This window comes from Eschrichtius robustus, chromosome 4, assembly GCF_028021215.1.
Source record: "Eschrichtius robustus isolate mEscRob2 chromosome 4, mEscRob2.pri, whole genome shotgun sequence".
NCBI lineage: Eukaryota > Metazoa > Chordata > Mammalia > Artiodactyla > Eschrichtiidae > Eschrichtius > Eschrichtius robustus.
In genome coordinates, this window is record NC_090827.1 from 147,807,194 (window position 1) to 147,831,468 (window position 24,275).

The 24,275-nt window shown below is 35.8% G+C and overlaps 1 protein-coding gene across 2 annotated transcripts in view; it reads left to right on the forward strand.

The window, feature by feature from the left end:
• NAA15 (N-alpha-acetyltransferase 15, NatA auxiliary subunit) overlaps positions 1–24,275 on the forward strand; it is a 75,074-nt gene that overhangs the window by 14,051 nt on the left and 36,748 nt on the right. For both annotated transcript variants that reach the window (XM_068543464.1, XM_068543465.1), the window contains exons 2-6: positions 11,041–11,125; positions 13,197–13,301; positions 15,539–15,696; positions 20,478–20,612; positions 21,847–22,000. In XM_068543464.1, coding sequence (XP_068399565.1) covers positions 11,041–11,125; positions 13,197–13,301; positions 15,539–15,696; positions 20,478–20,612; positions 21,847–22,000 — 637 coding nt within the window. The remainder of the gene's footprint in view (positions 1–11,040; positions 11,126–13,196; positions 13,302–15,538; positions 15,697–20,477; positions 20,613–21,846; positions 22,001–24,275) is intronic.

Consider the following 24,275-nt stretch of genomic DNA (forward strand, 5'->3'; position numbering starts at 1 on the left):
TGTGTTGAGTCTAAATATTTTAAGCCGTAACTGATACCGTAGTGCTTTATTTAAACATTTTATTGAGTGCTTACTCAGGTTCTTTTTATACATTTGTATTTAATTCTCACCTTAACCCTGCAAGGTTGTTAATGTCCGCATTTTGCAGGTGACACAGTTGAGGCTCTAATAAGTTTAATTAAGCCAGTGATGCAAACCTGTCTAAGTGTTTTCTAAGATTTGAACTGTAGACTCTAGAGCAGCGTTGTCCAATAAGAGTTTCTTGTGATGATGGAAATGTTCTGCATTTGAATTTCCCTGTGTTAGCCATTAGTCACATGTGGCTATTGAACACCTGAGATGTGGGTAGTGTGAGTGAGGAGGTTTACTGAAGAATTTTAAATTTTATTTAATATTAGCTAATTAAAACGTTAAATAGCTATAGCTCTGAGTCTGAAGACTGTAGGTGCCCTTTCTCCATACCTGTCTGCTCTACAGAAGTAGGACTACTAAAAGTAGTTCCAGTACACTGGCACTGCTAAGTGCTAGCCAGGCTCCTAGTAAGTTAATAAATGTTTCCTGAGTTGATTGTAGCATAGCTAAGGCTCATTTTCTTTTTAACTTTTTAATTGTGAAAATTTCAAACATATGAAAACAAAGACAATAATATAATGAACCTGTCTCCTTGGTTTGACAATTACCAACTTTCAGTGCATTCTTTTTCATCTATGACTCCTACCCCCTGGATTATTTTGTCAAATCCCAGGCATCATTTCAAAATGGCTGACTTTTAAAGCTAAGTTTGGCTTTATCATTTAGCTTGATTGGAGGCTGCATTCCTTTTAATCAGTTTTGATGGATAAAATGTTTTTTGTATTAGCTGAAGGAAAACAATAGAAAGGTGTATTTAATACTAAAGAAAATTATGTAATGTTAATGCCAAATCTAAATTGTATGTATTGGGACTTCCCTGGCGGTCCAGCGGTTAAGACTCCGTTTCCACTGCAGGGGACACGTGTCCGATCCCTGGTCAGGGAATTGATATCCTGCATGTCACCCGGTGTGGCCAAAACAAAACAACCCCACCCCCCATAAATTGTATGTATTATATTTAAATTTTATATGTCACTATCTTCTATTGATGTAAATAGCCTGGTTTCTTTATTTGCCATGTCACAGTTCTACTGTCAGTTCTGTTTTTAAAATCTTTGTAGTACTGGTTGGATCTGTCCTGCTAATGTGCCATCCAGTAGCTGGCCTGGGGCCTGGATGATGTATCTGTTAGTTCAGTTCTCAAAGTCTGGTGTGCTGTGAATAAGATTGCATGTTTATGAACCCTGGAATTCATAAACAGCTTTATGGGGTTGCTTTCCCCAGTTCCACCTCCTCTGTGATCTTCCTGATATTTTGTTTCCCTGGGGCTCCTCTTCTCATCCTCTGTCTAGAAAGCTGGGTTTCTAGTTATTTCGCTGTGCTGTGTACTTTTGTGATCATGCCCATATTTGGTTAGAGGTTTATCAACTTTATTGATCTTCTCAAAGAACCGGCTTTTGGTTTCACTGATTTCCTTTATTTTTCTCTTTTCTATTTCATTGTTTCTGTTCTTTTTTCTTTTGTTTCTTCTGCTTATGTTGAGTTTAATTTGCTCTTATTTTTCTACTTTCTTAAGGTGGAAGCTGATATGATAATTGGAGACCTTATAGAATACAGGCTTTTTTCTGACTACTTTTATAATTTTCTCTTTTGTCCTTACTTCTTAGCATTTGGATTGTGATGTGCCTCTTTTTTTGTTTGCTTTTTGTTTTGTTGTTTTCTTTTTTTTAGTTGATCCTTCTTGAAGTTTGTTGAGATTCTCGGTTCTGTGGGTTTAATAGTTTCCATTTCTCTATTGAGATTTCCCATTTGTTTTCTTATTATTTCATGTTTTCCTTTCAATCTTTTAATATTACTTAATGGTTACTGTTGTAATGTCTGTCTGCTATTTCTATCATTATTTCTGAATCTGTTTTTGTTGATTAATTTTTTTCTGTAGGTCATGGGTCACAATTTCCTGTTTCTTCACATTTCTAATAATTTTTGTTTTTCTGTAATGTGTATTATAGACACTAGGATATTGAGTATCTGGATCTTGTTGTCCTTTGTAATAGAATTTTGTTTTGGCAGATGGTTAATTTGCTTGTGCATCAGCTTGTTCTTGTTTTTAAGCTTTAATAAAAGTGGGTCTAGATTATCCTTATTCCCAAGGTGTGGCATTTCTGGGTCTCTCATGAGTCCTGGAGCGTTTAATGAAGTCTCTAACTGGATGTTTGGAACTCAGATGTCTCCCAGCCATGTATAAGCATCAATAGTTGTTCAGCTCATGCTACTTGGTAGTTGTTCTTGGCCAACTTGAGTAGAGTTCTGCAGTGTGCCTGATCAATTTAATATTTGACCAGAACTCTTGTACAGATTTCTGAAATTTCATCTCTGTACAGTTCTTTCTGATACCCTGCTCTGTAAGTTTTAGCTCTTCAGGCGTTTTCCAACTCAGATATCTGCTTAGGTCAGTAAGACTGCCATGTTCTACTTGTGCTCCTCCTCTCTATTCTGCAGTCTGGAAAATGCCTATAGGCAAAAAAAAAAAAAAAAAAAAAAAAGATTTTCTTGGGATTTACCTTGTTCCCCTTCTAAGAGCACAGTCCTGTGTTGGCTATTGTCCAATGGCTGAAAATAATTATTTCATATTTACTTAACCAGTTTTATGCTTGGCAGGAGCATGAGCTGGTATCAGTTATTCCTAGACATTTTAGAAGCAGGAGTCTCAGTGTATGGTGCCAGCATTTAGCACACAGGATGTGAACAGTTCATTCTGTTTGAATTATATCCTGTTTTGCTTTACTGTTTCTGTAGCACAGTGTTAATATTTTAAAATTTAGCTGCTAATGAAAGCTAACCGTCTACAATATTCTAATATTTTTGAAACTATTATGTTTAATTTTGAATTAACACATGTTCGTGTTACAGGCAAGGTGACAAACAGAATACTATGGCATTCATTCCATACCAAGGGAACCCCTTACTTATAATTCTGAAATTTCAAGAACTCCCCAAACACAAGAATTTCAGAGATGGGATCGTAGACATGTATTTTTATTTAATTTGATGATTCTGCTATGGAGAACTTAACATGTCTGCCCACAATGTCGTTTTACAAAGCCTGTTTTAAATGAATTGATGTGAAACCTTTGGTCAAAGTATACTGTATGTAGTATTTGCATCTCTCTTAACCTAAATAAAAGTAAATTCTCTAAAGATTTACTTTAAGTCTACGGGTTTGATTAAAGCAGCATTAAGTATCTTATGGTTTAAAAAAAACAAAGAAAGACTCTTATCATGGTAGCTTTATTCCCATGATTCTGTAGAATTAACTTTGGTGATAGTGTTACATGGGATTTTTAAAAACAAGCAAATTATTTTTTTCATTTTGTACATTTACGCCTTTTGAATAGTTCAGAAAAGGACTTCTTATGACTATATCTTCTGTTATACTTTAAGACTGCTTTTATAAGATTCCATTTTGATTAGACAGAAACCTGTGTGAAAGCTGAATTATACATAGATCTGGCCTTATATGTTTGGAGGAAAGAAATTGTTGAATATGATATACTACTTCCTATTTTTCTTGTAAACCCTGTGTGCTACTAGAGTTTATCTTTGGGCAAGAGCAGAAGTTTCAAGGACATTTTTTGGGGTAAAGTAAATTGAATGTTTGCTGTTACTTTTTCCACTAAATTGTGAGAATACTACTCTCATTTGTTATGAGTGACCTGTTGTAAGAGTAGTGCTTTTAGGAAAAAAAGAGATTGAGGTCTGTTTCCTTAAATGCACGCTGAATGGTACGCCATTCTCAATTATTTTTATGGGTCACCTTGACAGAAGATAATTGGGTTAGTGGCATTGAGTATAATTTCAATATGAGCAGCCGCCAAATTTCATTAATTGGGAGCATAATCATTAGGAACTGAAACTTAATTACTTTTGTGAAGTTTGATAAAATAAAAAACTAAGTGTATAGTATTATTGTCTCATTCAAAGAAAGTGGAGTTCGGTTTTTCATTTTCATTTGGTAAACTCAGTTATTTGGGAGAATTATCAAATTGGTTAATCTGTGTGTGTTCATTTTTGTCACCTTATTTTCGGCATTTTTATTGCCTATTTGACTATAGTGCTGAGTAAGCAAAGGAACAAAAGGTGAGATAAAAGTTGAATTTGTTGATTAGAAGATCTGTTAAAAGATGAAAACTCGGCTTTAATAATATTTATGTTAATAAAATGTAATAAAATTTCTGTATGTGATGGAAAGAGCTCTTAACTGGGACTCAGAGGACCTAGACTGTTAGGCCCGCCAACACTAACTAGGAATTTTGCCACTAACTAGGTTTGTAATCTCTGGCAACAGATGCACGAGGACCCCGTGCAGATTTTTGGACGTCTTTCTCTGAATAGTTCCATCACTTTCAGTACTCTGCCTTGCAGAATACCTCAGCCTCCGTGAACTTCAATCTTTGTTCCTTCAGCTCTGTGGACTGTTGTGCTCTGCTTCGGATCCTTCTCCCTGTGCTATGATCTGTAAAACAGTGACATTACCAAGTGTATCATGTCCCCCCAACCCGTGGTTCACAATCCTGCACTGCCTGTTGTCCAATGTCTGGCAACAGTTATTTTATATATTCTGTCTGGTTTTGTTGTTTACGTTAGAAGGACAAGTTCAGCCTCACTCCATCATGGCCAAAAGTGGAAGTTCCCTTACTACGTTTTTACAGAAATAAATTTTTAGAGAGCAAATTGAGGGTTTTAAGAATAGTGTACTTAGGGGGCTTCCCTGGTGGCGCAGTTGTTAAGAATCTGCCTGCCAATGCAGGGGACACGGGTTCGAGCCCTGGTCTGGGAAGATCCCACATGCCGCAGAGCAACTAAGCCTGTGCCCCACAACTACTGAGCCTGCGCTCTAGAGCCCGCGAGCCACAACTACTGAAGCCTGCGTGCCACAACTACGGAAGCCTGCGTGCCTAGAGCCCGTGCTCTGCAACAAGAGAAGCCACTGCAATGAGAAGCCCGCACACCGCAACAAAGAGTAGCCTCTGCTCACCACAACTGGAGAAAGCCCATGTACAGCAATGAAGACCCAATGCAGCCAAAAATAATAAATAAATAAATTTATTTTAAAAAGAAAGAATAATGTACTTAAACTGTTCTTTGTATGTATGTACTTCCTGGAAAACTGTGACAAGTTAGGAGTGTCACTTTTAATTAGCCTAGTCTTTACATCATATTAACAAATTAAGGAATAAAAACCATATGATCATCTCAATAGATTCAGAAAAAGCTTCTGACAAAATTCAACACCCATTTATGATAAAAACTCTCCAGAAAATGGGCATAGAGGGAACCTGCCTCAACATAATGAAGGCCATATATGACAAACTCATGGCAAACATCATACTCAATGGTGAAAAACTGAAAACATTTCCACTAAGATCAGGAACAAGACAAGGATGTCCACTCTCACCACTCTTATTCAACATAGTTTTGGAAATCCTAGCCACAGCAGTCAGAGAAGAAAAAGAAATAAAAGGAATACAAATTGGAAAAGAAGAAGTAAAACTGTCACTGTTTGCAGATGCCATGATACTATACATAGAAAATCCTAAAGATGCCACCAGAAAACTCCTAAAACCAACCAATGAATTTGGTAAAGTTGCAGGATACAAAATTAATGCACAGAAATCTCTGGCATTTCTATACGCTAACAACGAAAAATCAGAAAGAGAAATTAAGGGAACACTCCCATTTACCATAGCAACAGAAAGAATAAAATACCTAGGAATAAACCTACCTAAGGAGGTGAAAGACTTATACTTACAAAACTATACAACACTGATGAAAGAAGTCAAAGATGACATAAACAGGGCTTCCCTGGTGGCGCAGTGGTTGAGAATCTGCCTGCCAATGCAGGGGCACGGGTTCGAGCCCTGGTCTGGGAAGATCCCATATGCCGCGGAGCGGCTAGGCCCGTGAGCCACAATTACTGAGCCTGCGCGTCTGGAGCCTGTGCTCCGCAACAAGAGAGGCCACGATAATGAGAGGCCCGCGCACCGCCATGAAGAGTGGCCCCCACTTGCCACAACTAGAGAAAGCCCTCGCACAGAAACGAAGACCCAACACAGCCATAAGTAATAAATAAATAAATTAAATAAAATAAAAGGCAAAACTGTAGTTCCCAGAGGCTCTCATTATTAAAAAAAAAAAAAAAAGATGACATAAACAGATGGAGAAATATACCATGTTCTTGAATTGGAAGAATCAGTATTGTGAAAATGACTATACCAACCAAAGCACTCTACAGATTCAGTGCAATCCCTATGAAACTACCAATGGCATTCTTCACAGAATTAGAACAAAAAATTTTACAATTCGTATGGAAACACAAAAGATCCCGAATAGCCAAAGCGATCTTGAGAAAGAAAAAATGGAACTGGAGGAATCAGGCTCCCCGACTTCAAACTATACTACACAGCTACAGTAATCAAGACAGTGTGGTACTGGCACAAAAACAGAAATATAGATCAGTGGTACAGGATAGAAAGCCCAGAGATAAACCCATGCACATATGGTCACCTAGTTTATGACAGAGGAGGCAAAAACATACAATGGAGAAAAGACAGCCTCTTCAGTAAGTGGTGCTGGGAAAACTGGACAGCTACATGTAAAAGAATGAAATTAGAACACTACCTAACACCACACACAAAAATAAACTCCAAATGGATTAAAGAGCTAAATGTAAGACCAGACACTATAAAACTCTTAGAGGAAAACATAGGAAAAACACAGGAAAAACACTCTTTGGCATAAACCACAGCAAGATCTTTTGTGACCCACCTCCTAGAGTAATGGAAATAAAAACAAAAATAAACAAATGGGACCTAATTAAACTTAAAAGCTTTTGCACAGCAAAGGAAACCATAAACAAGACAAAAAGCAACCCTCAGAATGGGAGAAAGTATTTGCAAATGAAACAACAGACAAATGATTAAACTCCAAAATATAAAAACAGCTCATGGAGCTCAATATCAAAAAAACAACAATTCAATTAAAAAATGGGCAGAAGACCTAAGTAGACATTTCACCAAAGAAGACATACAGATGGCAAAGACATACAGATGGCCGAGAGGCACATGAAAAGATGTTCAAAATCACTAATTATTAGAGAAATGAAAATCAAAACTACAATGAGGTATCACCTCACACCAGTCAGAATGGCCATTATCAAAAAATCTAGAAACAGTAAATGCTGGAAAGGGTGTGGTGAAAAGGGAACCCTCCTGCATTGTTGGTGGGAATGTAAATTGATAGAACCACTATGGAGAACAGTATGGAGGTTCCTTAAAAAACTAAAAATAGAACTAACCATATGACCCAGCAATCCTACTACTGGGCATATACCCTGAGAAAACCGTAATTCAAAAAGAGACATGTACCACAGTGTTCATTGCAGCACTATTTACAATAGCCAGGACATGGAACCAACCTAAATGTCCATTGACAGATGAATGGATAAAGATGTGGCACATGTATACAATGGAATATTACTCAGCCATAAAAAGAACGAAATTGAGTTATTTGTAGTGAGGTGGATGGACCTAGAGTCTGCCGTACAGAGTGAAGTAAGCCACAAAGAGAAAAACAAATACCGTATGCTAACACATATATATGGAATCTAAAAAAAAAAAAAAAAATGGTACTGATGAACCTAGCTAGCTGCAGGGCAGGAATAAAGAGGTAGACATAGAGAATGGACTTGATGACATGGGGTGGGAGGGGGAAGCTGGGGTGAAGTGAGCGTAGCATGGACATATATACACTACCGAATGTAAAATAGTTAGCTAGTGGGAAGCAGCAGCATAGCACAGGGAGATCAGCTCAGTGCTTTGCGATGACCTGGAGAGGTGGGATAGGGAGGGTGGGAGGGAGGGGGGAGGCTCGAAAGGGAGGGGATATGGGGATATATGTATGCATATGGCTGATTCCCTTTGTTGTACAACAGAAACTAACACAGTATTGTGAAGCAATTATACTCCAATAAAGATCTATAAAAAAAAAAAAAAAGAATAGTGTGCTTAAACTATTCTTTGTATGTATGTAGTTCCTGGAAAACAGTGACAAGTTAGGAGTGTCACTTTTAATTAGCCTAGCCTTTATGTCATAGCTTCCTTTAATGGTTTTTACTAATATTTTAATTATTATAAGAAAAATTATTTTTAGGCTTTCTGCTAAGTAAATAGGAACACTAAATTTAGTTGCTTAGTCGTATGTTTCTTTGGCTGCATATGGTTACGTTACTGCTTCTGCTCTCCCCTCCCTCGTATCCCCCAGATCACTTTGCCTGTTGATTGTGGGAAGGGCTGAGAGTTAGGAAGCTATTGCAGAGAAACTAGGACTGATGGATCTACTAGAGAATGGAAGTGTCAGGGAAGGAAAGCACAGAGGATAATTAGGTTTTTTGCTTCATCATCTGAGTGAGGGTGAGTTGAGGGAAGGGCATCTCTTGAGACAGTGAAGACTTGGTGAATAGATTCTGGGGGGAAAATCAGTTGTGTTTTGGATAGTGTATTAGGTTTGAGATGTGAACAACAAAATAGAGATGGTGAGTACATAGTTGATTATAAGACAGCTCTGTAGTTGGCTCTATCATTGAGCTTTAAGCAGTTGATTTCATTGTGCTGAGTGTAAAATTTTACATTTTTGTTTCTCCACATTTTTCTATGATTTTATTATCATTTGCATTAACTACCCCTCCCAGATTTTGAATGTATTGTTTTAAAAATTGTGAGTAAAATTTGTTTAAACTTACGACAGTGAAATCTGGCATAGAGTACCATATCTTTAAGATGTTTTCTGTAATGAATACAGTACTTTAAAAATAATTATTGTTATGAAAGCACATGGTGATACTTAAAAGTCAGATAGCACTAAAAGGTTTATGATGAAAAAGAATTTGTCAACTCACCCCCCCTCCCCATCCCCTCCATACCTTCCCACACCAGAATCAAGCACCCTCAGTCCTTCTAGCTATTTTCTCTGGTATTTGCTTTTCTGTTGCTCAGTAATATAACATTATTTCTTTCTTCTTTTTTAAAATATTTATTTATTTATTTGACTGCGCCAGGTCTTAGGTTGTGGCACGCAGAATCTTCGTTGCGGCACACAGGATCTTTAGTAGCGGCATGAGAATTCTTAGTTGTGGCATGTGGGATCTAGTTCCCTGACCAGGGATCAAACTCGGGCCCCCTGCATTGGGAGCGTGGAGTCTTAGCCACTGGACCACCAGGGAAGTCCCTATAACATTATTTCTCATGACTTTTAGACATTTGTTGACTTCTGTTTATGGAAAATGAGGACTTGGAACTTCATCATTCACACATTTGCTCACTTGTCTTTCTCTCTTTATACTTATATCACAATATTTTGATAAACCAGTATTAAATATTTACATTTTTATAACTATACATGTATTTTTTTATTGTTGAGCCAAATATTACGCTAAGACCACTAAGACCACCACACTCTCTTATATAAGACTTTATTTCTCCTGGAGCTAATACCTATCTTACTTATTCAGTTGCCTGGTTTTCTATAGACCCATTGCTCATTTTCCCCAAATGTGCCTGTATTTCTGTCAGGTGTTTATAAATAAAATTTTCCATTTTTGTCCTTGATAGAAACCTATTCCATGGTGGCCATTGGCGTCCTGTTTTATTTTGGAGTGGTTGTTCTCTAGTTCTTTTTTCTGCATTAGATTACTTATTTACTAAGTCCCATGTTATCTTTTTTGTTTTGATTCCTTTTAATAGCTTCCTAAGGAAGAGTGCAGAGAGATAAAATTTTAACTTTCTGAGAAGCTTTAAACTGTCATTTTACTTATATATACTTGATTGACAGTTTAACTAGGTAAGGAATTCTGAATTTTGAAGGCTGTGTGTAGTTTTATAGCTTTTAGCAATATTCCATTGTTACTTTGGAGTAAAAGTTCGGTGCTATTCTGATAACAGATCTTTTTTATGTGACTTGTTTTTTTCTCTCTGGAAGTTTTTTTTTTTTTGGCTGTGTTGGGTCTTCGTTGCTGCGCATGGGCTTTCTCTAGTTGTGGTGAGCGGGGGCTACTCTTCTTTGCATTGCGCGGACTTCTCATTGTGGTGGCTTCTCTTGTTGCGGAGCACGGGCTCTAGGCGTGCAGGCTTCAGTAGTTGTGGCACGTGGGCTCAGTAGTTGTGGCTCGCAGGCTCTAGAGCTCAGGCTCAGTAGTTGTGGCACACGGGCTTAGTTGCTCTGCGGCATGTGGGATCTTCCCGGGCCAGGGCTCGAACCCTTGTCCCCTGCATTGGCAGGCGGATTCTTAACCACTGCGCCGCCAGGGAAACCCCTGTCTCTGGAAGTTTTTAAGGACCATTATTTCCAGGCTTTGAATTTTCATTATGGTGTGCCATAGTGTGGGTCTTTTTTCCCCTTTGTTAATTTGCATGCACTTGTTTGTCCCTTGTGGCTTCAGAGACTTGTTTCCTTCAGCAAAAAGAAAATGTTATTTTAAAATATAATTTCTACACCTTTCTTTTTTTTTCCAGTTTTCATATTATTAACACTTGTTGGACCTTTTGGAGTAAGCTAATGATTTTCTTATGTATATTTTGTCCCTTTGTCTTGCTTTTACTTTCTGTATTTGAACCTTCCTTTTTTTTTTTTTTTTTTTTTTTTTAAATTTTGGCTGCACAGTGTGGCTTGCGATATCCAGTTCCCTGAGCAGGGACTGAACCCCGGTCACTGCAGTGAAAGTGTCGAATCCTAACCACTAAGCCACCAGAGAACTCCCTGTATTTTTTTTTTTAAACTGCGTTTTAGTGGGATTTAGGAGAATATGGAAATAACGTGATCATTTTGTTGTATTTAACAGAATCAAAAATTTAGCACCGAATTTAAAATTGTTTGCATTTCTTGCTAAACTTAAAGTTTTCTCTTTTGTTTTGACAGAGATGTTATGAACATAAACAGTACAGAAATGGATTGAAATTCTGTAAACAAATCCTCTCTAACCCCAAATTTGCTGAGCATGGAGGTAAGTGTAAATACTGTACACTTGCTTGTAAGCGTAAGTAGGTAAGGCTTTGCTTACTTGTCTGGTTTCACTTATTTGGGTTCTGTTAATCCCAGCTGCCTAGACTGTTTTCCAGAGAGAATGGACCTTCTTATCCTTGACTCCTGTGAGATGTTTAATACTAATACTTTGAATTTATTGTCGAGAAAATGATAACACAATCTACTTGAGTTCTGATTTATTCCTATTTTGAATATTAGCACCATAGGAAAGGCAAAAGAACCTAGTAAGACAAATATGCTAATTTAAGTTTAATAAATAAGTTTATTTAAAATGTTACAAGAAAATTTTGCTTGAGAACTTTGGTTGAGCTAGAGAAATTTTATTCCTTACAATAAGCTTATTCAGAAAGTATCCATTTGGGTCTTTGCTCATGAACCAGCACCTTCTTATTTAGCATTGTATCTTAATTAGTTTTTCAAGACAGTCATGTTTAAGACATGATTTTGAAAGTTTACATAGCTTTTGCCTGTGTGAGGGTAGACAATTGGACAGTGAGATGTTTGTAGGATAAACTTGTAAAGAAGCAAAGGAAAAATAAGCTTTCACAGGTCTGATTTGTAGTTAGGAAACATGGCTCTTTGTTAATTAATTTGATAATGTTCTCTTAGTATTGAAGAGGGAGAGAGCAATAGTTCCCTGTTAGCTATCTTTACTCTCGTGTACTTTCACTATAGTAATAAAACTGTTTAAAGATGGAAAGCAGTGGGAATAAAGTATCTAAAATTTTCTCTCTCCATTTCCTTGTTAAAAAATAGTTTTGCTAGCCGGTTGGATATTAGGTTGTTTTGTATTCATTCCAAAAGTATGCATAATGGTAATATAACTTTTAGTCGTATAGTCACCATAGAGTTTCAGTACAGCGGAGTACCAACTTTCATTGTGTCTAAAATGCAATTTCCCTTCATATTTTAACATATCTGAAATCAGGTTGCATATGAAGTATCATAATTTAATTGAAAATACTTTTTAACAGTACATAAGTTATGATTTGTTCTACACTTACTGACAACCTGGGTTTTCATTAATTAAGAATTAACACTTGAAGTTGTTTCTTGCAAGAATAGATTTTACCTGTTTAACAACAAAGTGTTACTTTCTACAGTACCTTGCTAATTTGGCTACTTGCCAAATATATTTTGTTTGTTTGCTTCCTTTTCCTTTAAATTTATGCATGATTTTTGATGATTTTGTACACATTTTTTTCCTTCTTTTTTTTTTTGCTTCCGTTTCTTTATCTGTGTTTTACTATAAATGTTGACTTTTCCTCAGGATAATATGTTTAATCCTTATCTTTTATTCCTAATTAATTTTTCTATAAATTTTAAATTGTAGTCCTAAAAGGCAAATTAATCATAATGAATATTTTATATTCATTTGTGTTTCATAGAATATACATTATGAAATTAGAAATACTGTTTTTCACTTTCTGAAAATTAATATTTTCCTCAACTCTTTTTTAATCTGTGGATTATGAACGACAGGTGTTTGACATCTTCTTTTACTTGTATATTTAATAGTAATCCCAAAAAATCATTTTAAAATAAATTTATGAAAACCAGAAATGTAATTTATGTGTATATTTAAATAGTTGAACAGTGAATTTAACCTTTATGTAACTTGGGTTCACAGAGATAGTCGGTTTCAAGATAAAGTTTTTCATACTTTAAAGTAGTGATTTAATAAGGTCATGGAATTCCCCTGAACAGTAGGAAAATCATTTTATCTTGTTAGCATATGGATTACCAGATATTCATGCATTTTTGTATCTTTTTATCTAAAAAAAAGAAAAAGAAATCTAGGGAGGCCTACAGTATAGAAATGTGTAGTTACTTCATTTGTCAATTTAACAAATATTTTAATTCTTTAAAAACCTGGACATTTTCCCAGGAATCTCCTTGAAGTTTTAAATATTTAGGATAATGTAACATTTGTTTTTGAGATTATGGTTACCGTTTTTGTTGTTGTTAGTTATCTTTAAATTCCTTTTCTTTTTTCTTCCTTTTCTTCTTTTTCTTTTTTTTAAAAATAGAAACCCTGGCTATGAAAGGATTAACATTGAACTGTTTGGGAAAAAAGGAAGAAGCTTATGAATTGGTTCGTAGAGGTTTGAGAAATGACTTGAAGAGTCATGTGTGTATCCTTTTTGTATATTTAAGGGTTGGATTGTGGTGTCTTGAGCTAAGGCAGCAATTTGGGAGTCAGAAGCTTTAGATCTCTCTTACTGTGTAACTCCAGAGGAGATGGTTCTTTCTTCAGTTGAATAATAGCAACTGCCTTCATTCAGGAAACATTTTTGTTTACCTACCATGTTCTACCATTGTATCTAGTCACAGATAAATGGGACTTGCCTTTTAAAATATCTATGAAAGCTCTTCCCACACTTAAAAAAAGAGGTACCCTGCCGATTTCATCATAGCATGAATTTAGAGAAGGATATACAATAAGGAGTATTAGAAGGCAGTATAGTATACTGATTGAGAGCCCAGGGTTTGGAGTATGCTTCACTTTGGTTTGAATCTCAGCTCAGCTTCTTTCTAACTGTGATCTTAGGGCTTAGTTTCCTTACGTGTTAAATGAGAATACTCATACCCACTTCACTGGGGTGGTGTAAAGATTTAATGATGCTTAACATAGTCCCTGATAATGCTGTACTGTGTGAGGTGAATTTTATTTTATTAAGGGAAGTGGGAGAGTAGGATCAAGTACAAATGTCTGAGGGAAGATAGAGAAAAAATTGTGGGTTACTGTTTTTTAAATAGTTTTTAACATATTTCTTTACCTATTTTGTTGGCTAACACAATGAAGTGCTGAAACACTTAGCAAATTTTCAAGTGTTAGTCTGGAATAATACAGTCTAAGAAAAGATATGGATTTTGCTGTCAAGGATCTTATAGTCTAGTGAAGGAAGATACTTGGTAGAAGCTTAACACTTCTGAGTATTACATAAAATGTTATAATTTGTTCAACAATTATCACTAATCCAGTAAAGCAGAAGTGAGTGAGTTGAGAGTAACCAGAAACTGAAAAGGTAAGCAAAGGATTAAGTAATAAGATTTTGTAGCTATCTTTTCATCATTTTAATGTTGGTGCAGTGTTCTATATGTACTTGCCATGCTTTATTTAACTGGGTTCCTCTTGATGAACATAAATTTCTTTAAATTTTTAGCAGTGTTAAACTCCTTGAGGATAGATTTTTAGAAGAAGAAGATTCAAGGCAGTTAAAAGGTGTTGCAGTGCTCAAGAGAGTTGATCAAGTCCTGAAATGGGGGTGCGGGGAATAGGAAGGTAGGTAATGGGTGCCAGATTATGAAGGGTAGTGTATCTCAGGCTTTTTTAAAACCATGTTTCAACCAACTGAGAAGATTTGTTAACCTTTACTTTGTCATTTGCATAATGAAAATGAAGATTATTTTTCAAATAAAAGTTATAACATTATATATGTATTTTCAGTTATACATGTCACCCTAGAAATTCTGTATTTACTGACTCTTAAGGAGTGTAGAAGTTGTTAGATTGAAAAGTTGGAATCTGATCTGAGAGAGAAACATTACTCATTTCTGGAAAGGGAAGTAGACTTTCTTTTGATTGTATGTGTTTTAGAAAGGTTACTCTGGCAGGTGAGAGTAAAAGCAGAGAGACTGAAGGCAGGAGGATGGGTGACTTGCAGTAATCAAGATCTAAAGTGAAAAAGACCTGTATTAGGGGAGTGGGATTATTTACATATTTTCCCCACTTTGTAGCACAGTTTTACAGCCTACTGTAATTTTGCTTACTTATCTGTATCCCTTACTAGACTTTAAGTTCTTTGAATAGGAGACTGTCCATTTTGGCCACCTGCACCCTAAATTTAAGTGGTTGATTTTTAGGAACTTTATACTGCACTAAGGGTCTGTCCCAAGGACCTTGTTAGCTAAGGAAAAGAAAATACACTTGATTTAAAACAATTACATGTCATGGATACCCATTCCCTCTTTTTCCTTTTAAAAGTAAAGATAATTCTTAATATTTATTGAGCATTTATTTTTGTGCAAGCCAGTGAGCACTTTATATGTTATTCCATTTTGTCACCAAACTGCTGTGCTTTGCTGTATAGGCTTTCTATTTATTTATATTTTATAATTGAGGAAACATAAGATTAAATTAACTTGTTTAAGGTCACAGAGCTAATAAGGCAGGCTAGACCTGTTTTCTCTGGCTTGAAGAGCTGTGCTTTTTTTCCCCACTGTATCAGACTACCTTCTGTCTTTATATTCTCTCTGTTTTTTAAGCTTATAATTTTATAAATAGATGTAGTTTTCTGAGTTTCATAGAGAATATTATTGGAACTTTATTTCTTGACCTGGAGGTTGTATCCTTAACTAAATCCTTTAGGTTGGCATGTTTATGGCCTTCTCCAGAGGTCAGACAAGAAATATGATGAAGCCATTAAGTGTTACAGAAATGCGCTAAAATGGGATAAAGACAATCTTCAAATCTTAAGGGACCTTTCTTTACTACAGATTCAAATGCGAGATCTTGAGGGTTACAGGGTAAGTAGAGAATTTTTTTATTCTAAGGAGGAAATATTGTTTAAATATTTAAAACTTTTTTTGAGTACTTTCTGATAACAAGTTTTCCATTAAAAAAAAATTTAATTGAATCTTACTCTCTTCCCCCAGTAGTGATTGTGTTTATGACTGGACTAATCAGATTTAAAAATTATTTTACTGTGAGGCAGAGTTGGATTACTGTATAAGATTGAGTTAATCAATTCAGTGAAAAATTAACATTTTTATATATATATTTTTTGTTTGTTTATTCCTTTTACCTTCATAGAGACTAATATTCTGTCTTAGTAGCTACATTGTGTGTGCGGGGGGGGGGGGGATTTCCTTCCAGTTTTATTCAAATATAATTGACATACAGCACTGTATAAGTTTAAGGTGTACAGCATAATGATTTTGTTTACATCATGAAATGTTACCACAGTAAGTTTAGTAAGCATTCATCATCTTATATAGATACAAAGTAATAGAAAAAGGAAAAATGATATTTGTTCCTGGTGCTGAGAACTCTTAGGGTTTACTCTCGTAACAGTTTCCACATATAACATACAGAAATGTTAATTATATTAATCATATTGTACATTACACCCCTAGTACTTAATTTATCTTACAATTGGATGTGTGTACCTTTGACCACATTCATTTAATACCCCGTTCTCCCCACGGCACTCCCATTCCCACCTCTGGTAACCACAAATCTGATTTCTTTTTCTCTGAGTTTGGTTGGTTGGTTGGAGTTTTTGAAGTTTAATTGCCCTATGATGCTATATTAGTTCCTGGTGCACAACATAGTGTTCTGTATTTTTCTGCATTACAAAATGATCACCACTGTAGCTATATTTTAACCCTTAAATCAGTCTATTAAATCAGATTTATTTAGTCCCTCTTTTTATTTTTCCATGTAGTACCTGTTGAGTTGTTTTCTATAGATCTTAGCTCAGTAGTTGGGCACTGTATTTTAAAAAAGTGGTTTTTTTCCTTTGTACTATCTTTTTTTTTAATTTTTAAATTTAATTTAATTTATTTTTTTATACAGCAGGTTCTTATTAGTCATCAATTTTATACACATCAGTGTCTACATGTCAATCCCAATCGTGCAATTCAGCACAGCACCATCCCCCCCCCCCCCCCCCGCGGCTTTCCCCCCTTGGTGTCCATACATTTGTTCTCTACATCTGTGTCTCAACCTCTGCCCTGCAAACCGGTTCATCTGTACCATTTTTCTAGGTTCCGCATACATGCGTTATTATACGATATTTGTTTTTCTCTTTCGACTTACTTCACTCTGTATGACAGTCTCTGGATCCATCCATGTCTCAACAAATGACTCAATTTCGTTCCTTTTTATGGCTGAGTAATATTCCATTGTATATATGTACCACAACTTCTTTATCCATTCGTCTGTCGATGGGCATTTAGGTTGTTTCCATGACCTGGCTATTGTAAATAGTGCTGCAGTGAACATTGGGGTGCATGTGTCTTTTTGAATTATGGTTTTCTCTGGGTATATGCCCAGTAGTGGGATTGCTGGATCATATGGTAATTCTATTTTTAGTTTTCTAAGGAACCTCCATACTGTTCTCCATAGTGGCTGTATCAGTTTACATTCCCACCAACAGTGCAAGAGGGTTCCCTTTTCTCCACACCCTCTCCAGCATTTGTTGTTTGTAGATTTTCTGATGATGCCCATTCTAACTGGTGTGAGGCGATACCTCATTGTAGTTTTGATTTGCGTTTCTCTAATAATTGGTCAAGTTGAGCAGCTTTTCATGTGCTTCTTGGCCATCTGTATGTCTTCTCTGGAGAAATGTCTATTTAGGCATTCTGCCCATTTTTTCATTGGGTTGTTTGTTCCTTTAATATTGAACTGCATGAGCTATTTATATATTTTCGAGATTAATCCTTTGTCCGTTGATTCGTTTGCAAATATTTTCTCCCATTCTGAGGGTTGTCTTTCGTCTTGTTTATGGTTTCCTTTGCTGTGCAAAAGCTTTTAAGTTTCATTAGGTCCCATTTGTTTATTTTTGTTTTTATATCCATTACTCTAGGAGGTGGATCAAAAAAGATCTTGCTGTGATTTATGTCAAAGGGTGTTCTTCCTATGTTTTCCTCTAAGAGCTTTATAGTGTCCAGTCTTACATTTAGGTCTTGAGTCCATTTTGAGTTTATTTTTGTGTATGGTGTTAGGGAGTGTTCTAATTTCATTCTTTTACATGTAGCTGTCCAGTTTTCCCAGCACCATTTATTGAAGAGACTGTCTTTTCTCCATTGTATATCCTTGCCTCCTTTGTCATAGATTAGTTGACCATAGGTGTGTGGGTTTATCTCTGGGCTTTCTATCTTGTTCCATTGATCTGTGTTTCTGTTTTTGTGCCAGTACCATATTGTCTTGATTACTGTAGCTTTGTGATATAGTCTGAAGTCATGGAGTCTGATTCCTCCAGCTCCATTTTTTTCCCTCAAGACTGCTTTGGCTATTCAGGGTCATTTGTGTCTCCATATAAACTTTAAGATTTTTTGTTCTAGTTCCGTAAAAAATGCCATTGGTAATTTGATAGGGATTGCATTGAATCTGTAGATTGCTTTGGATAGTATAGTCATTTTCACAATATTGATTCTTCCAATCCAAGAACATGGTTTATCTCTTCATCTGTTGGTGTCATCTTTAATTTCTTTCATCAGTGTCTTATAGTTTTCTGCATACAGGTCTTTTGTCTCCTTCGGTAGGTTTATTCCTAGGTATTTTATTCTTTTTGTTGCAATGGTAAATGGGAGTGTTTCCTTAATTTCTCTTTCAGATTTATCATCATTAGTGTATAGGAATGCAAGAGATTTCTGTGCATTAATTTTGTATCCTGTAACTTTACCAAATTCATTGATTAGCTCTGGTAGTTTTCTGGTGGCATCTTTAGGATTCTCTATGTATAGTATCATGTCATCTGCAAACAGTGACAGTTTTACTTCTTCTTTTCCAACTTGTATTCCTTTTATTTCTTTTTCTTCTCTGATTGCCGTGGCTAGGACTTCCAGAACTATGTTGAATAAGAGTGGTGAGAGTGGACATCCTTGTCTTGTTCCTGATCTTAGAGGAAATGCTTTCCGTTTTTCACCATTGAGAATGATGTTTGCTGTGGGTTTGTCATATATGGCCTTTATTATGTTGAGGTAGGTTCCCTCTGTGCCCACTTTCTGGAGAGTTTTTATCATAAATAGGTGTTGAATCTTGTCAGAAGCTTTTTCTGCATCTATTGAGATGATCATATGGTTTTTATTCTTCAATTTGTTAATATGGTGTATCACATTGATTGATTTGCGTATATTGAAGAATCCTTGCATCCCTGGGATAAATCCCACTTGATCCTGGTGTATGATCCCTTTAATGTGTTGTGGGTTTCTGTTTGCTAGTATTTTGTTGAGGATTTTTGCATCAATATTCATCAGTGATATTGGTCTGTAGTTTTCTTTTTTTGTAGTATCTTTGTCTGGTTTTGGTATCAGGGTGATGGTGGCCTCATAGAATGAGTTTGGGAGTGTTCCTTCCTCTGCAATTTTTTGGAAGAGTTTGAGAAGGATGGGTGTTAGCTCTTCTCTAAATGTTTGATAGAATTCACCTGTGAAGCCATCTGGTCCTGGACTTTTGTTTGTTGGAAGATTTTTAATCACAGTTTCAATTTCATTACTTGTAATTGGTCTGTTCATATTTTCTATTTCTTCCTGGTTCAGTCTTGGACGGTTATACCTTTCTAAGAATTTGTCCATCTCTTCCAGGTTGTCCATTTTGTTGGCATAGAGTTGCTTGTAGTAGTCTCTTAGGATGCTTTGTATTTCTGCGGTGTCTGTTGTAACTTCTCCTTTTTCATTTCTAATTTTATTGATTTGAGTCCTCTCCCTCTTCTTCTTGATGAGTCTGGCTAATGGTTTATCAATTTTTTTTGTCTTCTCAAAGAACCAGCTTTTAGTTTTATTGATCTTTGCTATTGTTTTCTTTGTTTCTATTTCATTTATTTCCGCTCTGATCTTTATCATTTCTTTCCTTCTGCTAACTTTGGGTTTTGTTTGTTCTTCTTTCTCTAGTTCCTTTAGGTGTAAGGTTAGATTGTTTATTTGAGATTTTTCTTGTTTCTTGAGGTAGGCTTGTATTGCTATAAAATTCCCTCTTAGAACTGCTTTTGCTGCATCCCATAGTTTTGGGGTTTTTTTTAACATCTTTATTGGAATGTAATTGCTTCACAGTGGTGTGTTAGCTTCTGCTGTATGACAGAGTGAATCAGCTATACATATACATGTATCCCCATATCTCCTCCCTCTTGAGTCTCCCTCCCACCCTCCCTATCCCACCCCTCTAGGTGGTCACAAAGCACCGAGCTGATCTCCCTGTGCTATGCAGCTGCTTCCCACTAGCTATCTATTTTACATTTGGTAGTGTTTATATGTCCATGCCACTCTCTCACTTCGTCCCAGCTTACCCTTCCCCCTCCCCATGTCCTCTTTTCTTAGAGTAAGTAGATCAGTAAGTAATAAAGGGTACCATGTCTTAACCTTTTAAAAAATTACAAGATTATCTTGGAAGCTTCATTGTGCTTCTTAAGAAATACGTTTTTGCTTCTGTAAAGCTACACAATGTGGATGTTTGAAACTATTTTCTGTTATGATTTTCATCCTTGTGTTATAGATTGCTCAGTGTTGTGGGGTAAATGAACATGATCTTTTTAAGAAGCATTTACTTTCATTGTAAAACTAAGAAGTGTTTTTTTCCCCTCTTAAAGGAAACGAGATATCAATTACTTCAGCTTCGACCTGCACAGAGAGCATCGTGGATTGGTTATGCTATTGCTTACCATTTATTAGAAGATTATGAAATGGCAGCAAAGATTTTAGAAGAATTTAGGAAAACACAACAGGTAACAACCAGAAGTCATACCTAGTAAACTAGGTCTTATTCTTAATATAACTCAAAGAGAGAAGTGTATATAGCCTTACTTTTTATTTGAAATAGTTTCAAACTTACAGAAAAGTTGCAAGAAGAGTACAAAGAACTCCATATAGAAGTTCACTCACATTAACTAATTGTTAATATTTGATACATTTACTTACAGTCTCTATATTTATTTAGCTATTTAATTTTTTTCCTGAAACATTTGAGAGTAATTGTAGATACCATGCTCTTTTACTCTTAAGTGCTTCGGTGTGGTATTTCCTAAGAATAACTTTATAGTTGTCAAATCTATAGATACTGCTGTATAGATTATCAAAAAATTAGGAAATTTAACATTGATAGACTGTTAATTATCTAATCCACAACGCATATTCAAAATTTACTAATCAACCTGTTTATATCCTTTCTAGGACTTTTTTTTTCCATTTCAGGATCCAGTTTAGAATCATAACTTACATTTAGTTGTCATTTCTCTTCAGTCTCTTTTAATCTGGAAGTTTCAAAGACTTTCTTTGTATTTCACGACATTGGTAGTTTTGAAGAGTCATGGCAGTACTTTCATAGAATGTCCATCAATTTGGATTTATTTGATGTTTCCTCATTATTAGATATTGTTATGCATTTTTGGCAGGAAACTACAGAAGTGATTTCAAGCCCTTCTTAGTTCACGACATTGAGTCACGTGGTGTCTGTTCCATTTGATTACTTGGTTAAGGTGGTGTCTGCCAGGTTTCTTCACTATAAACTTGTTATTTTTTTCTCTTTGTATTTAATAAACAATTTGAGACTTTATGAATAGTCTGTTCTTCATCAAACTTTTCACCACTAGTTTTAGCATTCATTGATTATGATTCTTGCCTGAATCTACTGTTCCTATGATAGTTTCAAAAGGGTGATTTTTCTGTCTTGTTCCTTCTAGATTTATTTGACATTCTATTCTTAAGTAAGAGCTTTCCTTTCTCCCCTATTTACTTATTATATGTAAGGACTTAATGGATTATTTTATTCAGTGGGTTATAAGTTAATATTGACATTATTTACTTAGTTGCTCCCTAGAAAGATATTTAGGAATTTTAAAAAAATGAATTTTGTCCATCATATATTATCCTTTGACTTCTTGTATGTATTTGAGTGTGTGAACAATTTTCTAATATGAAAACAAAATTCTTACTGTTAGTATTCCTTATATCCATATATAGACATCCCCTGATAAAGTGGATTATGAATATAGTGAACTCCTTTTATATCAGAATCAAGTTCTTCGGGAAGCAGGTCTCTATAGAGAAGCTCTGGAACATCTTTGTACCTATGAAAAGCAGATTTGTGATAAACTTGCTGTAGAAGAAACCAAAGGTATTTTTTTTAAAGAGTGTAATTTATTCCGGTATTTATGACAAAGAGCAAAACTGAAAAATCTAGTTGCTACTGATAGTTGCATATAACACAACTTCTTGATTTGATGTCAAAATCTATTTCTTACTCATGCACTTTGAATAATTTGTAACGTGGGAAAATACACATTCAAACAATGGATATTGTTATAGGAAAAAAAATTGTGAACAATAAATCATTGAATGAAGTGACTCAATACAATATTTTCTCTTTACGGTATTTTCAGATCAAAGATACTTAGAGTTGATTAAGACACTGGAGGCAATTGCTCAATTTTATAAGACAGAGGATTTTCTTAGAAACTGCTTATTGGCGAAACTGAATGTGTACAACACATTTCTTTATTGTCAGCAATATATATTGATAAATCAGTCTTTACTAAAGTGCTTCTGGGACATTCCTAGGGTTCTTTATGGTTTATCTGAATGTCTCTCTGAACACAGAACTTGAATTGAAACCAGAGATTCGGGTTTATATGTGTGGATTAGGGTAGGAGGATGGGTAGATCCTTAAATAAAGATCTCCAGTTCTGCCGTTTATTAGAGGGTTGAGAAGAAGGAGTCTTTGTAGTTTTAAAAGTTGAGGAACTGATTATGGAAAGTGAAAGAAAAATAACAAGTAATTGAGAATATGAGTACTTTCTAAGAATTGCCATCTGAAATATTCCTTTACCTTTGTGAGACCAGGCGACTGAAGTCTGTTGGTTTCAGATTTCTTTGGCTTCCCTTGAAGTTGAATACTAGAAAGTGTGGTATCTGTGTGCAGAGTGGGTATAGCCACCATTTGCTTGATGAACTTTTCAGCAGAGGATAGTGCTGCTGGCAAGAAAAGAATGGAAGTCTCAGGCGCCTGGAGCTCATTTGTGAGCTGTAGGTCCAAGACAGCCCTCTCGCACTTGAGTTGATCATCCCTTAGCAGTCTGTTAGTTATAAAGGAGGAGGTTTCTGACTTATTGGAAAGATCATGAGGTTGAAAAAACTAGTTTGAGTTCCTTCATTGGCTACTAACCAGCTAAATGATGAGGGGCAAGACTTGAGCCTCAGTTTCTTTACGGAAATATGTGACATTGTTCAAAATACTCTTAAGTACATTGTTTTGTTTTATTATTTTTATAACTTTACTAGTGAGGAAGAATGACAGCTCAAGCTGAGGACTCAGAATTGACCCACGGATTTAGCAATTTGGAAGTTACTGATGACCTTAACAGAAAAACGTTCTGAACATTTGGAAGGAGGGTAGTAAAAGCCCAAACAAATCAAGTAGATTTAAATGAGATTTAAGTAGAGGAATTGAAGATAGCATGCATAAATGATGCATACAAGTAGTTTTGCTGTATAGGAAACACCTATAGGGTAGTGGTGGATGGAATGGGTTATAGGATCAAAAGAAGTTCTTACAGCATTTGCTTATGCTCACTGGATAATGAGACAGAATATGCAGTACAGTAGAGGGTATGTGATCTAGTGGAAAAGTTGAAAGGTTGGGCTTAGATAGCAAAATGAATAGTTCATCCACAGCAATGAGAGATGGTAGGGTGTATGGGCAAGTAGGTGTGTCGATGTAATGGGTATTCGGGAGTTCTCTTCTCGTTGCTTCCATTTTCTCAGTGAAATAGGAAACAGAGCCATCAGTTCGTTCCACAAAATATGTTTTGATATCTGCAGTGAATCAGGTATTGGGGACAGGGTATATAAAGAGAATAGAAGGGAACTAAGAGTAGAATCATCAATCGTTGGATATTCCAGTAATAAAAGGCATTGATGTTAGTGGTGGGTAGTCAGGATAATTTAGGAATTTCCTGGCTTGGGTGAGTGGGCATAGTTAGGCAGAAAGTTTCATTGTTAATTCTTATACCATCAGTTTCTTCTACAAGGGAAAGGTGGATGAAGATTAAGGGAAGGAAATGTGGATGGGTGTAGCGAGCGTAGGGGAGAAAAGTTGCAAAATATTATTTATGTTTTTGGTGAAGTAGGCTTTTGGTTAGTGTAGAGCTGACCGTTAACTTTGGTGCTGTTGACATTTTGGGACCGAGGTGTTGGAGGTGGAAGTCTCCTGTATGCTGTGTAATGTTTAGCAGCATTGGTAGCTTCTACCTATCAGATACCATAGCACCCGCTCCCCTTACTGTGACACCAAAAATGTCTCCAGATATTGCTAAATGTCTCATGGATGGCAAAAATGCACCTGGTTGAGAACCACGGAGGGTATAAACATTAAGAATATGGGCTCATTTAGC